The sequence below is a fragment of the Gossypium arboreum genome, chromosome 6 (genome assembly GCF_025698485.1).
Source record: "Gossypium arboreum isolate Shixiya-1 chromosome 6, ASM2569848v2, whole genome shotgun sequence".
Taxonomy (NCBI): Eukaryota; Viridiplantae; Streptophyta; class Magnoliopsida; order Malvales; family Malvaceae; genus Gossypium; species Gossypium arboreum.
The window spans coordinates 6,437,906-6,455,584 of record NC_069075.1 but is presented as its reverse complement, the minus strand read 5'-3'; the positions used below and the strand labels follow the sequence as shown (position 1 = coordinate 6,455,584).

Below are 17,679 nucleotides of genomic sequence, written 5' to 3'. Positions count from 1 at the left end.
ATTTATATATTAAATAATTAATATTATACAGCAGATATATTACACGAAATAGTAAAATTGATGTCGCTTTATTAAATAAAAATAAGCATACTTTGGACAAGTTAACATTAATGAATTTCTTTTGATCCAATGATGTTAGTAAAAGACTTCACAAATTACTAATTGATATAACTCATGAGAAAGATAAATTGCAATGTTAAAGCTGGCATTTCCAAATATAAAGAAACTCAAAACTTTCTTTTCCAAGATGTGGTCAGTTGAGAATTTAGGACCATTGTTACGAAGTGAGGAGTGCTGATATGTATCGAACTTGGATATGCTTGAGGATCATAACCCCATATGTTCGAATACATGTTGAACATGTGTACTTAAAGGGAATATGAAAAGAGTCCAGGTGATGGAGGTTTAAGAAACTATCAGCAAACCACCATTTCCTACTTGATTTTGACCCTTCCCACTTGTCCTTTTCTTCCCTTTCAAATTCTTTACTGATGCAGAGCAGTCAAGAATCAATTACTGGAAACAAGATGAGTAATGAAGAAGTAATAACTTCCCACAATTGCAAATGATGCAATTCCACTACGAGCCATCCGTAACCAAATGCCACGAAATAAGATATTTCTATCTGCAGGGTGGATGCCAGTGAGTTTCTCGAATCTCTTCCCTGGTGTTTTCCACTTGAGAAGCTTTCTCTCCATTGAAACGAACTGCATGGAAAAAGTGGATATATGAAGGCAATCTGACATATGAGCTAGTCAAATCAAAATACCATGAATATAGCATTGATTGTAACTATGGTATTCTGACTCTTCATTTTTCTTGAAACACTAGTGTTTGAGATATGGTTATAGGCATATGACCTCCAATAATCTTCCAAATACAAGGAAAAACTCAAAAAATCTGACCAATCTATCTTGGACACATACCCATTCATACCCGAGTCCGAGTAAACATAGTGTCTCACTTCATACTTGCTTTTTTTCTAAATTTTTTTTTCTTGAGTTACATGAAGACTAAACAATCACAATTTATTGAGTTTTGAGTAGAATATAGGGTACATACAAGGGAATAAAAAGAAGAAATATATCATAAAAGGTAAATTGACAAAGATGAAAAGAGGAACATCTTGCATGCTAACTGATTGTATGGAAAGCTGACAGAAAAGGTTAAATTGGATGAACAAAGCCAACATGCTAAAGCAGTCATCAAAGGCGAAGTGATGTCAAGTAAAAGAAATACCTTGGGCAACACTATACATTGTGATCGACTTTTGGCAGTGTCAAAACCATGAGATGCTGCAGCAGCAACTGAACCTGAAAATCCTGCTGCAAGACTAACAGCTAAAGGGGAGAGTGGACCGATTTCTTCATCATACCTGAGGGAGAACAACAAAAGGATTTCGAACTTCAGCCACATAAACTACCATCAAAATCCTACTTAAAAGTTCAGGCAATGATGAAACTAATCGCAGATGATTAGACATAATTACATATAATGATATTCCATCTAAATTCTTGATATCATGTTCATTTTACACAACCACGGCATAGTGGAACGGTCAAATAACCAGCAAATCTTGTGAGATTACAAACATGAACAACCATGTCACAAGAACCTCCGATTACAGAAATTCCATATGATTGATATTTCATATCTTGATTTCATGTTAGTCTTTTATACAACCACAACAAAGCACAATGGACCAACAACCAGTATACAACCGTAACCAAGCACAACGGACCAACAACCAGCAAATGTTGTGAGACTACAAACAAGGAAAAGCATGTCATAGGAACTTCTGATTACATACATCATCATACAAACCTAAGATAATATTAACCATAAATTACATGGAAATTATAGGACTAGCTCTCACTAAAAGGTCACAAAAAGCTAAGCACCCAGATGAGCTTTAACTTTAAATGATCTTTATTTTAAAGGAACCAAAATATTATATTTCTGGTTCGCAATAAAATCTGCTTCAGATTGTCTGTCTAATTTAAAAATCATGATTTGACCCAAGAAGTATGCTTTTATCATATGGTCACCTTTCTATCACAAAGGCCAACAAAAATTCTCCAAAAAGAAAAACATAGGTAAAAGGGAATATCCAATATATTCGCAAATAAAGTGCAACAAGCGGTATAAGAAAAAGAATCGAAGTCTTAGACTTTATTTAAACATATGCAGATAGAGACAAAGTTATAGATACATTAACAACTAAGCATAGATTCAAGGGAACACTAACTTGGTCCTTTCAAAGAGAGAGTTAACAGGTTTAAACCTTAGGGAGAAGGGGTAAGATTGAAGGGATCAGAAAGGACTACCTTCATTGGATAGAATCAAGAACCAATAGTATACTATAAATGCCAAAAAGACGCAAAGGCAAGGAAACCTAAGACATTTTCTGAAGTCTTTTCCTTCTTTTAGTCTGTTGACAAAACAGACACACATGATAGAGAAACAAAGGTTTGTTCTTCATAAACCTATGAAGATAACAAATACTAAGAGAAGTTTGATAAATACACACAAAATCCCTGAACCTCGATCATAAGTTTGACAAGCTTGATGAACTTTAGCATCTAAAGTTGCCCAGAAAGAACATCAATAACAAGACTCATATACAATGCTTAATAACTTCCCTCAAGAGAACACCCCTGAGCATCTAAAAACATTTTCTTTTTTGTTTTCAATTTTCTTTAATAATTTCTTTACCTTACAAGCACTAGATTTCTGCATTATCACATTAACACAGTAAAAGTACATTAAATAAAGGTTTGAAGTTCCCCATGAGACAACAGTAAACTTGAACCAAGAATTAGCAGATTTTCAGCTATATTTGGTTCAGGATCCTTCTCTCTATTCTCCTTGACATAAAGTGTAAAACATAGTTGAAACCAATGTTGCTTTGACTCTTCATTTTGCGTGGAGTACCCACGTCCAACACATTTGGACATGGGTATGAGGATATAACCCTTCAAATACATGGAAAAACATTAAACTTTTAATATTCCTACTAGACACATCAATATCTGGAACTCACACCCGATTCTAAGTAACATAGGTTAGAACGATGTTGCAGGTTTATAATAAACTAAATAAGAAGTTGCATGCATTTAATCAACCAATGATATCCACCAGGGAAACTCTATGCACCAAATAGCAAGGAAAAAGCTCAAAAAAGCACCTGGGTGGGGGATCCATCCCAGCTGCCTTCCAATTAAGCATAACTTGGTGCAAAAGTTCCCAAGTAGAGAAAAATATGCCACCAAATACAGAGTCTCGAGCTATTCCTGAACGAAGGCCTCTCCATAATGCACCCCATCCTTCCAACGAAATAATTTCAGATGGTCTCCGAACATCATAAACTGGTGGTGGCCTTCCAGACCCAGTCATCATCCAAGGGTACTCTTGTATGGCACCGACCATATTAGAGTGCTTGCTGTTTAAGATGGACAACATACCTACAGCATTGTTCAATGCCTTCATATCCGGAGTATATCCACGTAATAATTTGGAGACTGCTGGCATAACAGCTTTATTTTCTGATGCTGATGATGCTCTTGTAATACGAGAAGCAGAAGTAACCTGTGCACGGAGTTTTATAAGTTCAAACGGCGTGCTTGTTAGTGACTCGACAGCACCAGCTGCCATCCCTGCCATAAGGGCCTCAGAGACATACACAAAATTGTCTTCTCGACCATCTGCAGAACACCCATATAAACATAATGCAGTGAAATTTGTGGATGTAATGGGAAAAGAAAAAGCTCATTTAAATTATTTTCTTATATTATTCCATTTACATGAAAATCTTCAAATAGTGAGGAGGAAGTTACTGGGGAAGAAGCAATCACTGATAGCAAACACATCATTGCAGCTACTACAGTCATCACAAAATGAATCACCTGATTATAACCATTAGGCTTCTTATATACTACGTCTGAAAAACCTTGTCCTTATTGGACTTCAACAAAAAACTAAAAAAAGCTTCGACTCATATTAAATTTTAATTTTTTTTTATAAAATTGAGGTATCAAGGATTTTAACGTCAAAAGGTTAAAAAAAGTTCACGAATGTGAAACTTAAAAAAAAGTATGTCTTAGGTTTTCATAAAAAAAGAAAGAGGGCATAGTTTTAAGAGCTCTAAAAAAGGGAAAGATGGATAAATAAAACGGGACAGAGGGAGTAAAATCCACAAATACTTTAAGATTATTATTTAGAAATTGTATAAGAATCGAGATTTTTAGCCCCATTACAATACAGATACTGAATTGAATCCCATTCTCAAGTACAATGAAGAGATGATGATATTAAAAAATTAATTTTCAAACATCCGTACCATTTTACGACACATGTTTACACATAACTAGCAAATTGGACACCAGAAAGGGCAAAAAGAAATAAGAATACTTGTGCTAGATATACAGCTAGGTTGTAGGAGTGATAACAGTACAATTCAGTTGGTTTTGGAAAATGTCAAAAGAAAAACACTACCCGAAAAAATTGAGATAAGGGTCCTCCGTTTCTGAATATGGCACTGTATTATCATAAACCAAATTAAGATGGAATAACTTTCTGATTTACTTGCAATTTGATAAAATAACAGGTTGTCGTTCTACAACAATCAACACCATAATAGCTCCTAAGATGTCTCTTCTGTAACAGCCATAAATATAACAATATGGTTTTCATGGTTTTTTAACACCCAAATAGTTGGAGAAAACAAAGCAACAAACATGTTATATCAAGAATACAACATTCAGGGTAAAATGACTTCCAAAACAGAATTAAGTGGATGACAAGAATACCTTTATAGAAGGCTGTCAAAACTTCATATATTCCAAAGCGAGCTGCCATACCAAAAGTTCTCCCCCAGGCAAACCACTCAAAGCCACTGTACAAACCTATATATTTCAAAATAAAGCAAAACTCAAAGTCTTCTAAAAGTTTGGATACTTGTATCCCCCAATAAAAATCAATGCTAAAATTAGAAAGCAAGGAAGGACCAAAAGAAAGTGTTGAGGAGAGAGGAACTGCAAATTTTAGTTTCTATAGTTGTATATTCAAAATTCTGAGTGCTATCAATCAAAAACAGGAAGATTGTCCATCTTCCAAATTTCTGACTGTCCCAAGACTCCATCCACTCCGTTTTCAATACTTCAAACTCTTTTTTTTTCTATTTGATATTATTTTCTGGAAAAGAAAACAAAAAGAATAGAAAAAAAAATGCAAGAGAGCTTCAATCAAACAATCCATCTTTTTTGTGCCTATTGCATTTTAAAAAAAGGGCTGTTACCAAAGCAAACCATAGCTCTAACAGGTTTTGTTCCTATCCAAAGGCATTAAAGCAAACAACTGCTAATCATTCAACTCTAATCTTTTAACTAAACAAGTTAGATTCTTTGTGCTCCATGCTTTCCCAAATTACAGCTAAACCTTTCAACCATGTCAACTTTGTCTTCGTTGTACATACCATTAGTTTAAATATCAAGGCATTGGCTGCAACAAAATCCATTTTGCTGCTACTGTACATTATCCTCCACAGTTTTGCTTCCATAAAAAAGAACAGAGCATTAACTTTGCGCATAAGCTTTTCTCTCCATCTATCTTCCACCATTTTCTCTCATGGCACTAAAAGCCTTGGTCAAACATGACATATTGCCAAATATATAAATTACAGGCAACAGATTTATGATGTTATTTCAAATCAGCAAAGAACATTTCTTCATTTTCAATTCTTAGTGTACTTGAAAGCAACTAGGATAAGAAGGATAAAGTATTCGACAAAACTTTAACATTTGTTAACCACCCCTTAATGTAAAAACTGAACACAGAAAAAGTAATCACATCACATTTCCATTCCACGAAATATACAATCATTGTATTTACTGTAAGTTAAAAATTCTAACAGCCATGCAACATTCATAAGTTTTGCCTAAATAACATTTTTACTTAAAGGTGGAAGACCAGTATTTTTTAGAACAATAAGTAAATAAAAGAGAAGGTCAAGGACTTACCTGAATACCCTGAAAAAGCTCGAACTCGTTTTATAACCTGAGAGGCATTTAATTGTTTAGCAGAACCTGAACCAACCTGCTCACCTCAAATTTTAAGCATATTGGAAATAAATAGAGTATTATCTTTTATTGAACTAGAAAAAGGGTCATTAAAATGAAAAGGAAAAAAAAAAAAAAAAAGGAAGAAAAGGGGAACCTGAATTAGTGATTTGATAGTATCAAGAGGATAAGTAAGAGCAGTGCCCAAAACCACAGACCCTGAAGCAGCAATTGCATGAGTTGCAAACAAATGGTTCTGCAACAATTCATCCATTTCAACCTGGAAATTACAATGATTTAATATTTTTTATTTATGGTTCAAAACAAAAGAATATAATTCGCTGCAAATGCACATTATCTGTTTGATAAAATGATTGAAGGAATGATGAACCATGGCAAATAAAATACAACTTCAGAGCAAAAGAATTTAATTCATAGCAACTCAAGCATGCATGTTAACTGTTTGATAAAATGATTGACAAAATGATGAACTAACCAAAAATAAAATTCTAATTCACCATCCAGTGAAAGGAACATACTTGAGCCTGTAGAGCTTAATTCACACTTTCTTAATTATATTTAAGTTGGTCAGTGGTGTTCTCAACAAATAACGGCAAAATTGTAATACTTCTATAACTGCAAGTTTGAAGAAATAATGAAAGCAAAAGCATGAGAGAGAGCAAAGGTTAAAAAAAGAAAACGGGCCAGCTAGAACTAAAACTAACTAAATCATATCCTTATTATCAACAAGGTTAATATACCAAATGTTACTGGACTTTGGCTTCTATATTCAATTTGCTACCAAAAATTTATTTTGCAAATAGATAACTAATTTTAGATCCCCTTAAACAAATTGGCTTTTTTCCATTGGCATATTAATAAATTTAGCCCTCCAATATTTACATATTCTATCAATTTGGTCATAATTCTAAACAATTCAAATTATTCAACAAATTTAGCCCTAAACGTTTACAAGATTTGTCAATTTATTCCTAATTCAAAAAATTCAAAAAAAATTTAAAAATAGAAAATTACTAAAAATGTTTTTATTCGATAAAAAAAAATCATAGGTAGCAACAACTAGGCTTAATTTTTTTTAAGAAAAAAGAAATTCTCCTCCCTTTGGGAGATGATACTTTTTGTAGGCTTAATTTAAGAAACTATCGGTTTTGTCTAGAAGTCTCAACATATCTGCCAAGAAGCACCTAGACAATGAAATTCTCTAATATAGTTGGTGCTCCTTTCTCCCTTCGGGAGATGATAGTTTTCTGTAATTTTCACACAAATTGAAGAATGCTTGCACAATAGGTTTAACTTTTTTAATCTTTAAATTGATAGATGGTATTGCTAGTGATAGCGTTACGAAGGGAAGTTTCTTGAATTAAAATAGCTCTACAACTTCAATGAATCTGCTTAAGGAATGAGGTAAACTAAAAGTAAGGATACTTCTCTTTAGACTCTCGTAAAAAGCACAATACTACCATATAATCATCTCCATAGAATTTTGTCCATACATACTACTGAAAAGAGCTGAATTATAACCTTCTGGAGAAAAAATCTTATATTAATTACCAGCTGCAACTCAAAGAATTGACTGATATTTGACCACATTAACACAAAGGATTTTGACATAGCAAATGCAAGTACTAGAAAATCTCGAAGCAAATATAAGTAGAAAGAGACATGGCTATCTATTTCGCAACGACTTCAAAGAAGAACAAAAAAAAAGTAAAAAGAGGAATGACAAATTCTACCATGCAAGCTAACAAATTTAAATGGTCTAAATGATGATCCAAAAACAAATTTGTGGTAATTATTCAATGAATTGAATAGAGAGAAAACAGAATTTGTTGAAGGCAATCACAACCCAAAATTTCTACCCTAAGAATCAAATAAAAAAGAACAAGTGCGAGAAAGAGGAACTTACTCGAAGGAGATATTTGAAAGAGAAAGAAACGAAAACGGAGGCCTTGGAGGGGGAACTTGAACCCAAAAATTCGGAGGCCAAGCCAACTCTGGACTACGGAGTACGGAGCGAGTAAGGGAAATGATTTTTTGTAATAATCTTTTTTGAATTTAATAGAATTTTAGATTTTTAATAAAAAAATCGTTATATAATATTTTAATATTTTTATTTTATCTATTTTTTCATTTTTTAAGAATTAAATTAAATTAATAAATTTTGTTAATGGTGAGTCCTAAATTTATTAAAATTTTAAAATTAAAATTAAATCGATATAATATATAAATATTGAAGGGTTAAATATGATATTATGTCCATAATTAAAAATTCACAAACTTTCATTATTAAAGGACCAAAATATCAAATTCCAAAACTATCAGTGACCAACTCGAAAAGTTTTTAATTAGTGACAAAAATATCATAGTTAGCAGTGTAGTTTTAGTCTTAAAAAAGGTTAATATATTTTACCCTTGAACTTATCCACTAGTATTTATTTGGTACTAAGGGTGAATTTAGAAGTTGGTAGAGCCCTGCCCTTAAATTTTTCTATTTTAGTCCATTAAAATTTTAAAATTTAAATTAATAAAGGTAAAATTATAATTTAATTTCTCTAAAATGATAAAATTTTAATCTAATTTTTAAAATTATAATTTAATTTCAAGCCCCTAAAAATATTTTCTACTTCACCCCTATTTGGTACTTAATTCTTTTTGTTGTATCTAACTAATACCTAAACTTCAATTCAGCAATATATTTTGGTACCTTTGCAGGAAAATTTGATGATATGGCACTAGTAACCAACAAAAAGATGACAAGCGGCAAGTCATAATAAAATATTTTTAAAAATATATAAAATTATAAAAATTATTTTACATTGACTCATGACAAGTACAATTATATTAATGAATTTAATGATTGAATTGTTAAAATATCAATTATAAATAAACATTGATGTAAATAATCCCTCCTATTTTTAAATTTCTTATAAAAGTTAATTATACAAATATTAAAATATATAAAATAAATACTAACATTTCAACACTTACTAAAACCTTAAGGAATTAAAATTCATGACATAGTAAATAAATAGTAAAAAGTAAAAAGTAAAAATTATAAAATTACTAAAATCATTATTGGTTATTTATATACATTTATATCTAAAAATTATATATATATATTTATTTATTATTTGTTTATTACTTTTAATATTATTGGTCTAAAAATTATATATATATATGTATATATTTATTATTTGTTTATTACTTTTAATATTATTGGTTAACATATTTAATTATATGTTCAAGAATGTGTACATTTCATTTAACTTAAATGAATAAATATAATTTTAAATAAACGAACACGAACATAATTTTAAAATTTTTCTTTTAAATCATGAATTGAATATAAAATTAAAAAAAACAAACGAATATAAATAAAGATTCATTTGTTCAAGCTTGTTTTATTTCCAACCCCTATGATAGTGTTGGGTGGTCAAGTTTGGATTTTGATGATGAAATGGTTTGACAACAGCTCTATTTTAATTTATTTCCAGCCCTTAAAAGAGAATACATTTGATCAATAGATACGAGTCAATGGTGGGCGAATGGCATTGGAGTTAATTCATTAAAAAATTTGTTGGGTTCGGAATTAAGTTATATATTTTATGAGAGAGTTAAAATGCAATTTCACTATTTTTTTTTTGAAAGATAATTTTATAATTTTAATAGCTCATATCTTTATAATTTTTTAAAAATAAAATCAAAATTTTATCATTTTTAGGTCAAAGTGCTATTTTATTTTGTATTAATTTAAAATTAAATCAAATACGATTCTCTAAAGATCCTTCAAATATATGAAAACCTTAGTACATGAGCTCAAGATAAATTTATTCATATTTGATTTACATGAGTGTAAGATGTAATATTTGAACATCCATGAACAAAGAGGTCTTCTCTTTGTTTGCAAATAAAACCTTGATGATCAAGTAAGGCTAGAAAGTTTAGTAAGAAAATATTTCAATGGATGTTATAGAAAGATAATTCAACTTTCAGTGTGGCAGATCATCAAGCTAGTAAGCTATTGTCTCTTCGACTAGCTACCGACACAAGCCTTCCTTCGGTCAGATTCCTCCCCTTATTTCTCAGCGTACAGGGTTTTAGTAGTCATTTCCAGCTGTTATGCCATTTCCAATGGTAGGTTCGCACACATTATTCAACTGTCTACCATCGGAAACTTCACTTCCTGATTGAGTTGCATGTATTAAGCATGCTGCCAGTGTAATGTTCTCCAACAGCAACCAGAGAGTACAACCTGAAAAGGAACTGAAGCTAAGATAGACCGAATCCGGAAAAAAAAATTCAGAATCTGTAAACAGTGTATACCTGAAATGATCCAAACCCGAATCTGTACAATAAACACTAATGCCACATCCAAATATAGGACCCTATTGATCTTTAACCTATCCAAAGGCACGGAATGTGCGCTATCAGACGCCGAGAATCTTTGTTTTCCAAGCACCAATGTTGTAAAACTGGACACTCATCAATCCTGAGTGATCCAAGTGAAGGAGGCAGGCCTTCTTTCGGCAATGTCTGAAGTTGATAGCAACGAGAAATGTCCAAGACTTGAAGAGATGACAGGTTTTTCAAGAGCTTTTGAGGTAAAGATTTTAGATCAGCTACATTTCTAATGTAAAGCTCAGTCAATGAAGTAGGAAGAACATTCTCTGGAGGACATATCCAATGGATCCATAAATGGTGAAGATTGATAAGCCTGTCTAAGCCCCATTCGGACATCGGTTGTTTCAGGTTCTCACAATCGATGAAAAGAAGTGATAGATTCAGAGGCAAACCACCATCAGGAATGGCCAAGATATTTGGACAACTCTTTATTTTCAGCTCTTTCAGTGACTTGAGATTGTACATTGCTTGAGGAAGGGACTTAAGATTCTTACATCTGTTTATCCTTAGAAACTTGAGATTAGGCATTAACAGTTGAGATTCCGGAAAGGATTCTAAACCGTGGCAACCGCTTATTACCAATCTACTCAAGCAAGTTAAGCTGTTGAAGCAGTCAAGAGGCAAGGCCTTCAGATTGGTACAATGTGAAATTTCAATGGTTTCAAGTGCCTTGCTGTGTTGCAACATCCTGTCTGGAAATGAGTCTAATCTTCTACAATTGAACACAACGAGACTCTTAAGGGTTTTCGGAAGTTGTCCATTTGGGAAGAACATCAAAGATGGAAGTCCTTGCACTCTAAGACACTCCAAATGCAATGTCTTGTCATTGTCGCACATCAATCCCTCCGGTAAAGCTTGAAGGAGCTCACAATCTTCGATAAGCAACGTCTTGAGCGATGGAGGAAATCTGCCCCTTGGGAAGGATTTGAGAGAAGGGCAGTTTCCAACGGTTACCTCTTCAAGATGCAGGATGCCATCATCATCATCATCACCATTAGACATTATTCCTTGGGGTAGAGCTTGAAGGAGCTCGCAATCTTTGATGACTAACTTCTTGAGAGTAGGGGATAATTTTCCACTCGGAAAATATTTGAGAGAAGGGCAATGTATTATCTCCAACTTTTCGAGATGCATGATGTTGCCATTGTTTCCACTATCTATCTTCATTATCCCATCCAATGATTTGAGCTCTTTGCACCCTATAATTCTCAATATTCTTAGACATGAGATGTTAAATAACTCATTAGGTAGCCTTCTAAGGTTGTTGCAATCAAGTAACTCCAAAGCTTCGAGATTGTGTGATGGAACAAGTTGATGAGCTTCCCTTGCCAAGGGATCAAACATGGGACACTTTTTGATCACAATACGGTTAAGGCAAACAAGGTTGTCTGTATTGCTTCTATCCTCCCACAAGGATGTCAGTTCAGTGCATTCTTCGATCCTCACATCTTCAAGTGCTATCATGTCTTGTTTGAACGTGGTTGGCAAACAAGCAAGATGAGAAATGTTGGTAATTTCCAATGTCCTAAGACACTTGAGATGAACCATGCCTCGGAAAATCATCTCGTTACACTCCTCCAAATTCAGGTTTCTAAGAGATGGAAGACTTACAAATGAATATGTTAACTGTGGGCATTTGCAGATCTCAAGTTTTATGAGTGATGGAAGATTGGTTGGCAATTTGGATACCAACTTAGGACAATTGTAAATTTGGAGTTCATGAAGTCGTTTGAATTGCCGAACCCTTCTATGTTCAATGCCAACAAGTGAAGAAGACCATTCTTCCCAAACTAACATATCTTCAAATCTTAGAATCTTTAGTGATGGAAAAGCCTCAATCGAAGAAGAACCACAGCCGTAAAACTCAAAGCCCACTGTTTTTACTGCAACCATGCCTTTTACGACCAATGTTTTCAATGACAACAATTGTCCAAGCGACGGTAGGGAAGTGATTCTTGGACAATGATTAATCTCCAAGTGTGTTACTTTAGAAAACAACGGATCACCTACCCATGAAGGGAATTCTTTAGCTCCATAGAACTTAATCGTTAACTTTTGCAGGTTTTGATGAGGTTTTAACCAGTTAAGAACTTCCATCTCACGTGTCTCGTTTCTCGAGTGATGAAAATCACAACTCCATTCTAGCTTCAATTCCTGGAGGCCCTTCTTTTCATTTAGATTAGCATGCCTTGCATCTTGTATATCCAACACATTATGCAACTGCAAAATAGATAACTGGTCTCTAAGATGTGATAGGCCATTCAATTCTCCTAGTCTCAATCCATCAACTTCCCCCACAACAAATTTAGGCAATGTCAACAGATTTCTCAGTTTACCTATCCCTGATGGCATCTCGTTTAAAGCCTTCGTGTGTGTGATATCGAGATGCCGAAGATCCATTAGATTCCCGATAGTTGCAGGCAACCGGCAGAGCTTATAGCACCTGTTTAAGATCAATGTTTGCAGGTAGAAAAGGGATGTTATAGATTCCGGTAAACATTTTATCACGCAACGAGATAAATTGAGATATCTCAAATGCTTCAATTCCCCTATTGATTCTGGTAACTTCTTGATGTTATAGTCACAAAGAGATAATGACCTCAAATATCTCAATTTTGGCAGAAAATCATGCAGCACACTGTTAGATAAAAAGCTGCGAAATGAATGCGAGAATGGAGAAAACGATAGGAATGTTCTCAAGCTCGTCATGTGGTGAGACATTTCGAATCTTTGAGAAGTGTCGAAGTTCTGCTTAGTAAAAGACAAGTAACGGAACTTTTCAAAGCTCGCATTTGATATATTGACGTGCTTGAACTTATCTGTAAAACTGTAGCAAGTTTCTCCTGCAACAAATTGAGCTAACTCGTTGATAAGATCATGCATCACAAACCGCGATTCCTTGTTACTTGCCCTTTCGAAAAACGATCTTGATAACAAATCGAGGATATATTTGTGGCCTAAGTCTTCCATTTGCTCCATTCCTTTTGGCTGCTGCAGAAGAAGCCCCTCTGCCATCCATAGGAAAACTAATTCATCCTTATCGAATTCATAGCCTTTGGGAAATATCGCACAATAAGCAAAGCATTGTTTCAAACAAGACGGGAGATGATGATAGCTCAATCTTAGAGCTGGAAGAATGTCATTCCCTTCATTTGGTAAATCCCATAGCTTGCTAGTCAATATGTCATTCCATTCATCGCAAGTTCGCTTACCATGCAGAAGTCCTCCAAGGGTTTTCACGGCCAACGGTAATCCTTTACACCTTCTTACAATTCCTTGTCCGATTTCTTCAACATTCAGATGTGCACTGAAATCTCTCCTTCCAAATGCATGTTGAGCAAACAATGACAAGCAGTCATCATATGGTAATGCGTGCAGATGATAAGCCGCGACATTTCCCACCATCAATGCGACCTTGCAATGGCGAGTAGTGACTATTATTTTGCTTCCAGGTGCCCCTGCTTTGAAGGGTCTTCTTAGGAGATCCCATTGATGGTAACTTTCACTCCAAACATCATCCAAAACAAATAAAAACTTCTTCCCTGATAACTCCTCTTTCAACCTTACTTGAAGTGAATCTAGATCACTCGAACATTCATACGAATTCGACAAAACTTTCTCCAGTATTATTCTTGTCACCATCATAAGATCAAACTGTTCTGAAACACAAACCCAAGCTTTGATGGCAAAATGATTGGCAACACTTTCGTCATTATAAACAAGTTGAGCCAATGTGGTCTTGCCCATTCCTCCCATACCAACTATAGGCATTACAGATACTCCATTTTCATCACCCTTCAGCAGCCATTGAAGAATATCTTCTTTTTCAGTTTCCCTACCACACACATGATCTCCAATCAAAGAAGTAGTTAGTCTTTTCTCTTGTAACCTGCAGGACTTGGACATGTCTCCTACAGCTATCTTTGTCAAATTCAAACCGAGACCATTGATCTCCAATGAAATGCATTGTAATCTATCAGTAACATCCTTTATCTTGCTTCTTATTCCATAATCTGGCATGGAATGGCTTCGTCTTGTACCAGCAAACCATGCACAGGACATGTTCGATGAATTGTTTGTTTGAGCTTCGTCAAACAGTAGTGGGAATTCATCCAAGATATCTTCCATATCAAAAGCCAAAACTCTAACCTCGGAAACCCAGATTTTCACCAAGGGATCAGTTATTTGCTTCGTTTCTGCTTCCTCGAGTACTGCTTGGATTTTCAACAACAAATTCCTCCATTTCTTAAGCTCCAAGCCAACTTGATTCTGTTTTGCAAAGCTTAATAATTGTGTAGAATCCAACTTTGCAAACAACCATTGAAATGTAGCTGCTAAAAGTGCACCTCCAACGACAGACAAAGCATCCATTTGATTAACTTATCTGCAACAACAATCAATGAATATTCAGAGATAATTCAATATATATGTATCCGTATATTTATGTTTTCTTTTTCTTACAACTTAAATTTTCGATATAATCATGTTCAGATTAAAATCACTGCTAAATATGTGCTCTGATGCCAAAATAACGTAACAATGAGATGATGAAGTGTAATGAGGATGCTAAATGATGATCAAAATTTCATATTTAAAAATAAAAATTTAACAAAGTGATCTGCAAAGTAGTGAAATTAAAATAAAAATACAGAGATTAAATTCTAAATGTACAAAAAAGTATAGGGACTTAGAATGCATTTTAACCTAACAATTTTCCTTTTTACTTTAAATATTACCTCTTTCTATTTATCCATCTTTCTCACCAAACACAAATAATAAAAAGATCCATCCTTCATATATTTCTTTCTTTCCAGTTTCCACAACTGTTCTTACCTTGATTTTCTTTCTTACCGAACAGAATGTAAAAGAATCAAACATTCAACCGGAAAAACAAAATGCATAAGAATAATCTGAGATAAACAAAATGTTAGATAAGCCATTTATCATTCACAAACCTACATTAAATATAGTATAAAAATAAATGTAATTAAATCAAGAGAATATAAAATCATACCTTGAAAAAGACTGAAGAAATGTAGAATTTGATGAGCAGAATACCAAAAAAACAAAAAAACAAAAAATGAGAGTAGTTTGAAAAGAGAGAGCAAAACTAGTTAAAGCTCGATATTTTTCCTTGACATTTCCACTAACCCAGCTAAGAAGTCGATATGGACAGTAACTGGTCAATCACTCCTTAATTTTCTTCAAACTTCCCTTACATATATTTTTTAATTCCAAAAGTCGAGTTTGACTTCGCAGTCCAAATTCAATTAATCCATTAAATTGAATTATGAGACTTTTTTTAGTTTAAAACTGTTTAGAAATATACCTATTTATTACTCGGGTTATTCTTTTATGTTTGAAGATTTATCCGAAATTTGAGAGAATTTAGATAAAAATATTAGGCTCGAAAAATAGATTTGGATAAAAAAATTAAACTATTTTAAAATATGAACCGGGCTTGGGTTTGAACATTCAAAGCTCTAACCCGGCCCGACTTGAACCATTTTTAAATTTATAATACTTTATATTATGTAATTTAGAATACATTAAAAAATAAATATATACTAAATGTATAATACTACTCTAATGTAAATATTAAAATAATGTTAAGATAACTATATAAAAATATATTAAATTATTAAATATTAAAATTTATATTATAAATATTCTTTTAAAAATTTAAAAATAATATGGGCGAGGCTAAATGCGTTTAGGTTAACCTTTTGCAAATATAAACTAATTTAAGTAAAATTTTAAGTTCATATTTTGAGTCAGGCCGGGTTTGAGCAAATATAAAGTACGCTAATATCATAATTAAGCTCGGCCTGAACCCGATCTAACCCGGCCCATGAACACCTCTACTTAAAAGCCATGTTAGCAAAATATATACATCAACTCCTTCTCTCTCTCTCTAAAATAGTTCTACCTTATAAGGGGCGAAGTAAAAAAATTTAAAAATAAAATTTTATTATTTTAATAATATATATCTTTATAATTTTAGATGATTAAATTAAATTTTTATTATTTTTAGAGAGTTAAAGTATAATTTTACTATTACTAATTTAAAATTTTATAAATTATAAAAATTAAAATTAAAATTTTATTTTAGGTGATTGGGCTTGTAGCCCTAGATCTGCCCCTGCCTTACAATATCAAATTCAATATTTTTATTTTTTGATCTTCCACATGCAATATTAGCCATGTAAGTAAATTTTTATTTTTAAAATGTCACTTAATCTGGACTTTTCTACGGTGTTATCAATTAATTTTCATTAGAATGGAGAAATTAAAAATAAAGCAATTAAATTCCAAATGTTGGAAAAGTATGTTAAGTGGAAAGCATAATTACCCCTTTTTTTTCTTAATTAATGTCGGAGGTTTGGTACCAAAACGCTTAAATTTTAGGGTAAATTATGTTATTAGTCTCTAAATTATGAGTAAATTTTCGTTTTGTCCATCTAACTAATAAAAATTACAATTTAATCATTGAACTATTCAAGATTTTTCATTTAAGTCATTAAGTTGTTAAAATCGATATTATATAGATTTCTCTGTTTGTACTGCATGCACCAATCGAGAACTCTTTTTCCCTTCTCTTCTACGTTATAAATCTATTAACCAAAATTCAAAATACTTTTTTCCCTTATCTCCAATACTAACCTCAAATTATAACTTTTTTAATTAAGTTATCAAAACAAAAATTTAACCATATTTTAGTAACTAATCATATAATTTACTATAAATTTTAATATAACACACATAAATTCAAATTTGATTGTTTCCAATAAAAAACCCTCATAATATTTAATCAATAATTTTAAAGTTTAATTAATTACTTAAAAACAATAATTTTATTCATATGCGCATTGAAAAAAATAGTAATGTCTTGTGCGGTGTAGACCTAAACACTAACAAAAGTCTTCATTGAAGGCCAGCTGTTGTCTAGCTAATTTCCTCCCACCGACGTTGCACTGTCACTCCATACGGGTCGGGTTAATTTTCTAATTCGATAAATCGGATCCGATTCAAATCGAGTTTGAATAAATTTATTTTTAATTCAATTTGGTTTTGGTGGACTTGAATTAAAATTCTACTTATTTAAGTAATAGGCTCTATACTTTACAAAAGTTATAAATTTAGTATCATTTTTAGTCTTTATGTTTTTTAATTTTTTAAATTTTAGTCCTCACTCTATTAT

At 32.6% G+C, this 17,679-nt stretch overlaps 2 protein-coding genes across 3 annotated transcripts; both read right to left on the bottom strand.

Annotated features, from left to right (window-relative positions):
• Positions 1-37: 37 nt before the first annotated feature.
• LOC108483986 (mitochondrial arginine transporter BAC2) lies at positions 38-8,124 on the bottom strand. The gene is made up of 7 exons (XM_017787571.2): positions 7,984-8,124; positions 6,214-6,336; positions 6,018-6,093; positions 4,809-4,904; positions 3,188-3,704; positions 1,240-1,375; positions 38-707 (listed from the first exon to the last, which is right to left on the bottom strand). The coding sequence occupies exons 2-7, from the start codon at positions 6,328-6,330 to the stop codon at positions 510-512; spliced, it is 1,140 nt and encodes a 379-aa protein (XP_017643060.1). The 5' UTR covers positions 6,331-6,336; positions 7,984-8,124; the 3' UTR covers positions 38-509.
• A 1,724-nt stretch (positions 8,125-9,848) lies between these two features.
• Positions 9,849-15,752, bottom strand: LOC108484675 (putative disease resistance RPP13-like protein 1). 2 transcript variants are annotated; one of them, XM_017788552.2, is made up of 4 exons: positions 15,493-15,752; positions 15,312-15,388; positions 10,401-14,862; positions 9,849-10,329 (listed from the first exon to the last, which is right to left on the bottom strand). In XM_017788552.2, exon 3 carries the CDS (start codon positions 14,847-14,849, stop codon positions 10,473-10,475), a length of 4,377 nt encoding a protein of 1,458 aa, XP_017644041.1. In that variant the 5' UTR covers positions 14,850-14,862; positions 15,312-15,388; positions 15,493-15,752; the 3' UTR covers positions 9,849-10,329; positions 10,401-10,472. The 2 variants fall into 2 exon arrangements, with proteins under 2 accessions (XP_017644041.1, XP_017644042.1); XM_017788553.2 differs by lacking the exon at positions 15,312-15,388.
• Positions 15,753-17,679: the final 1,927 nt, after the last annotated feature.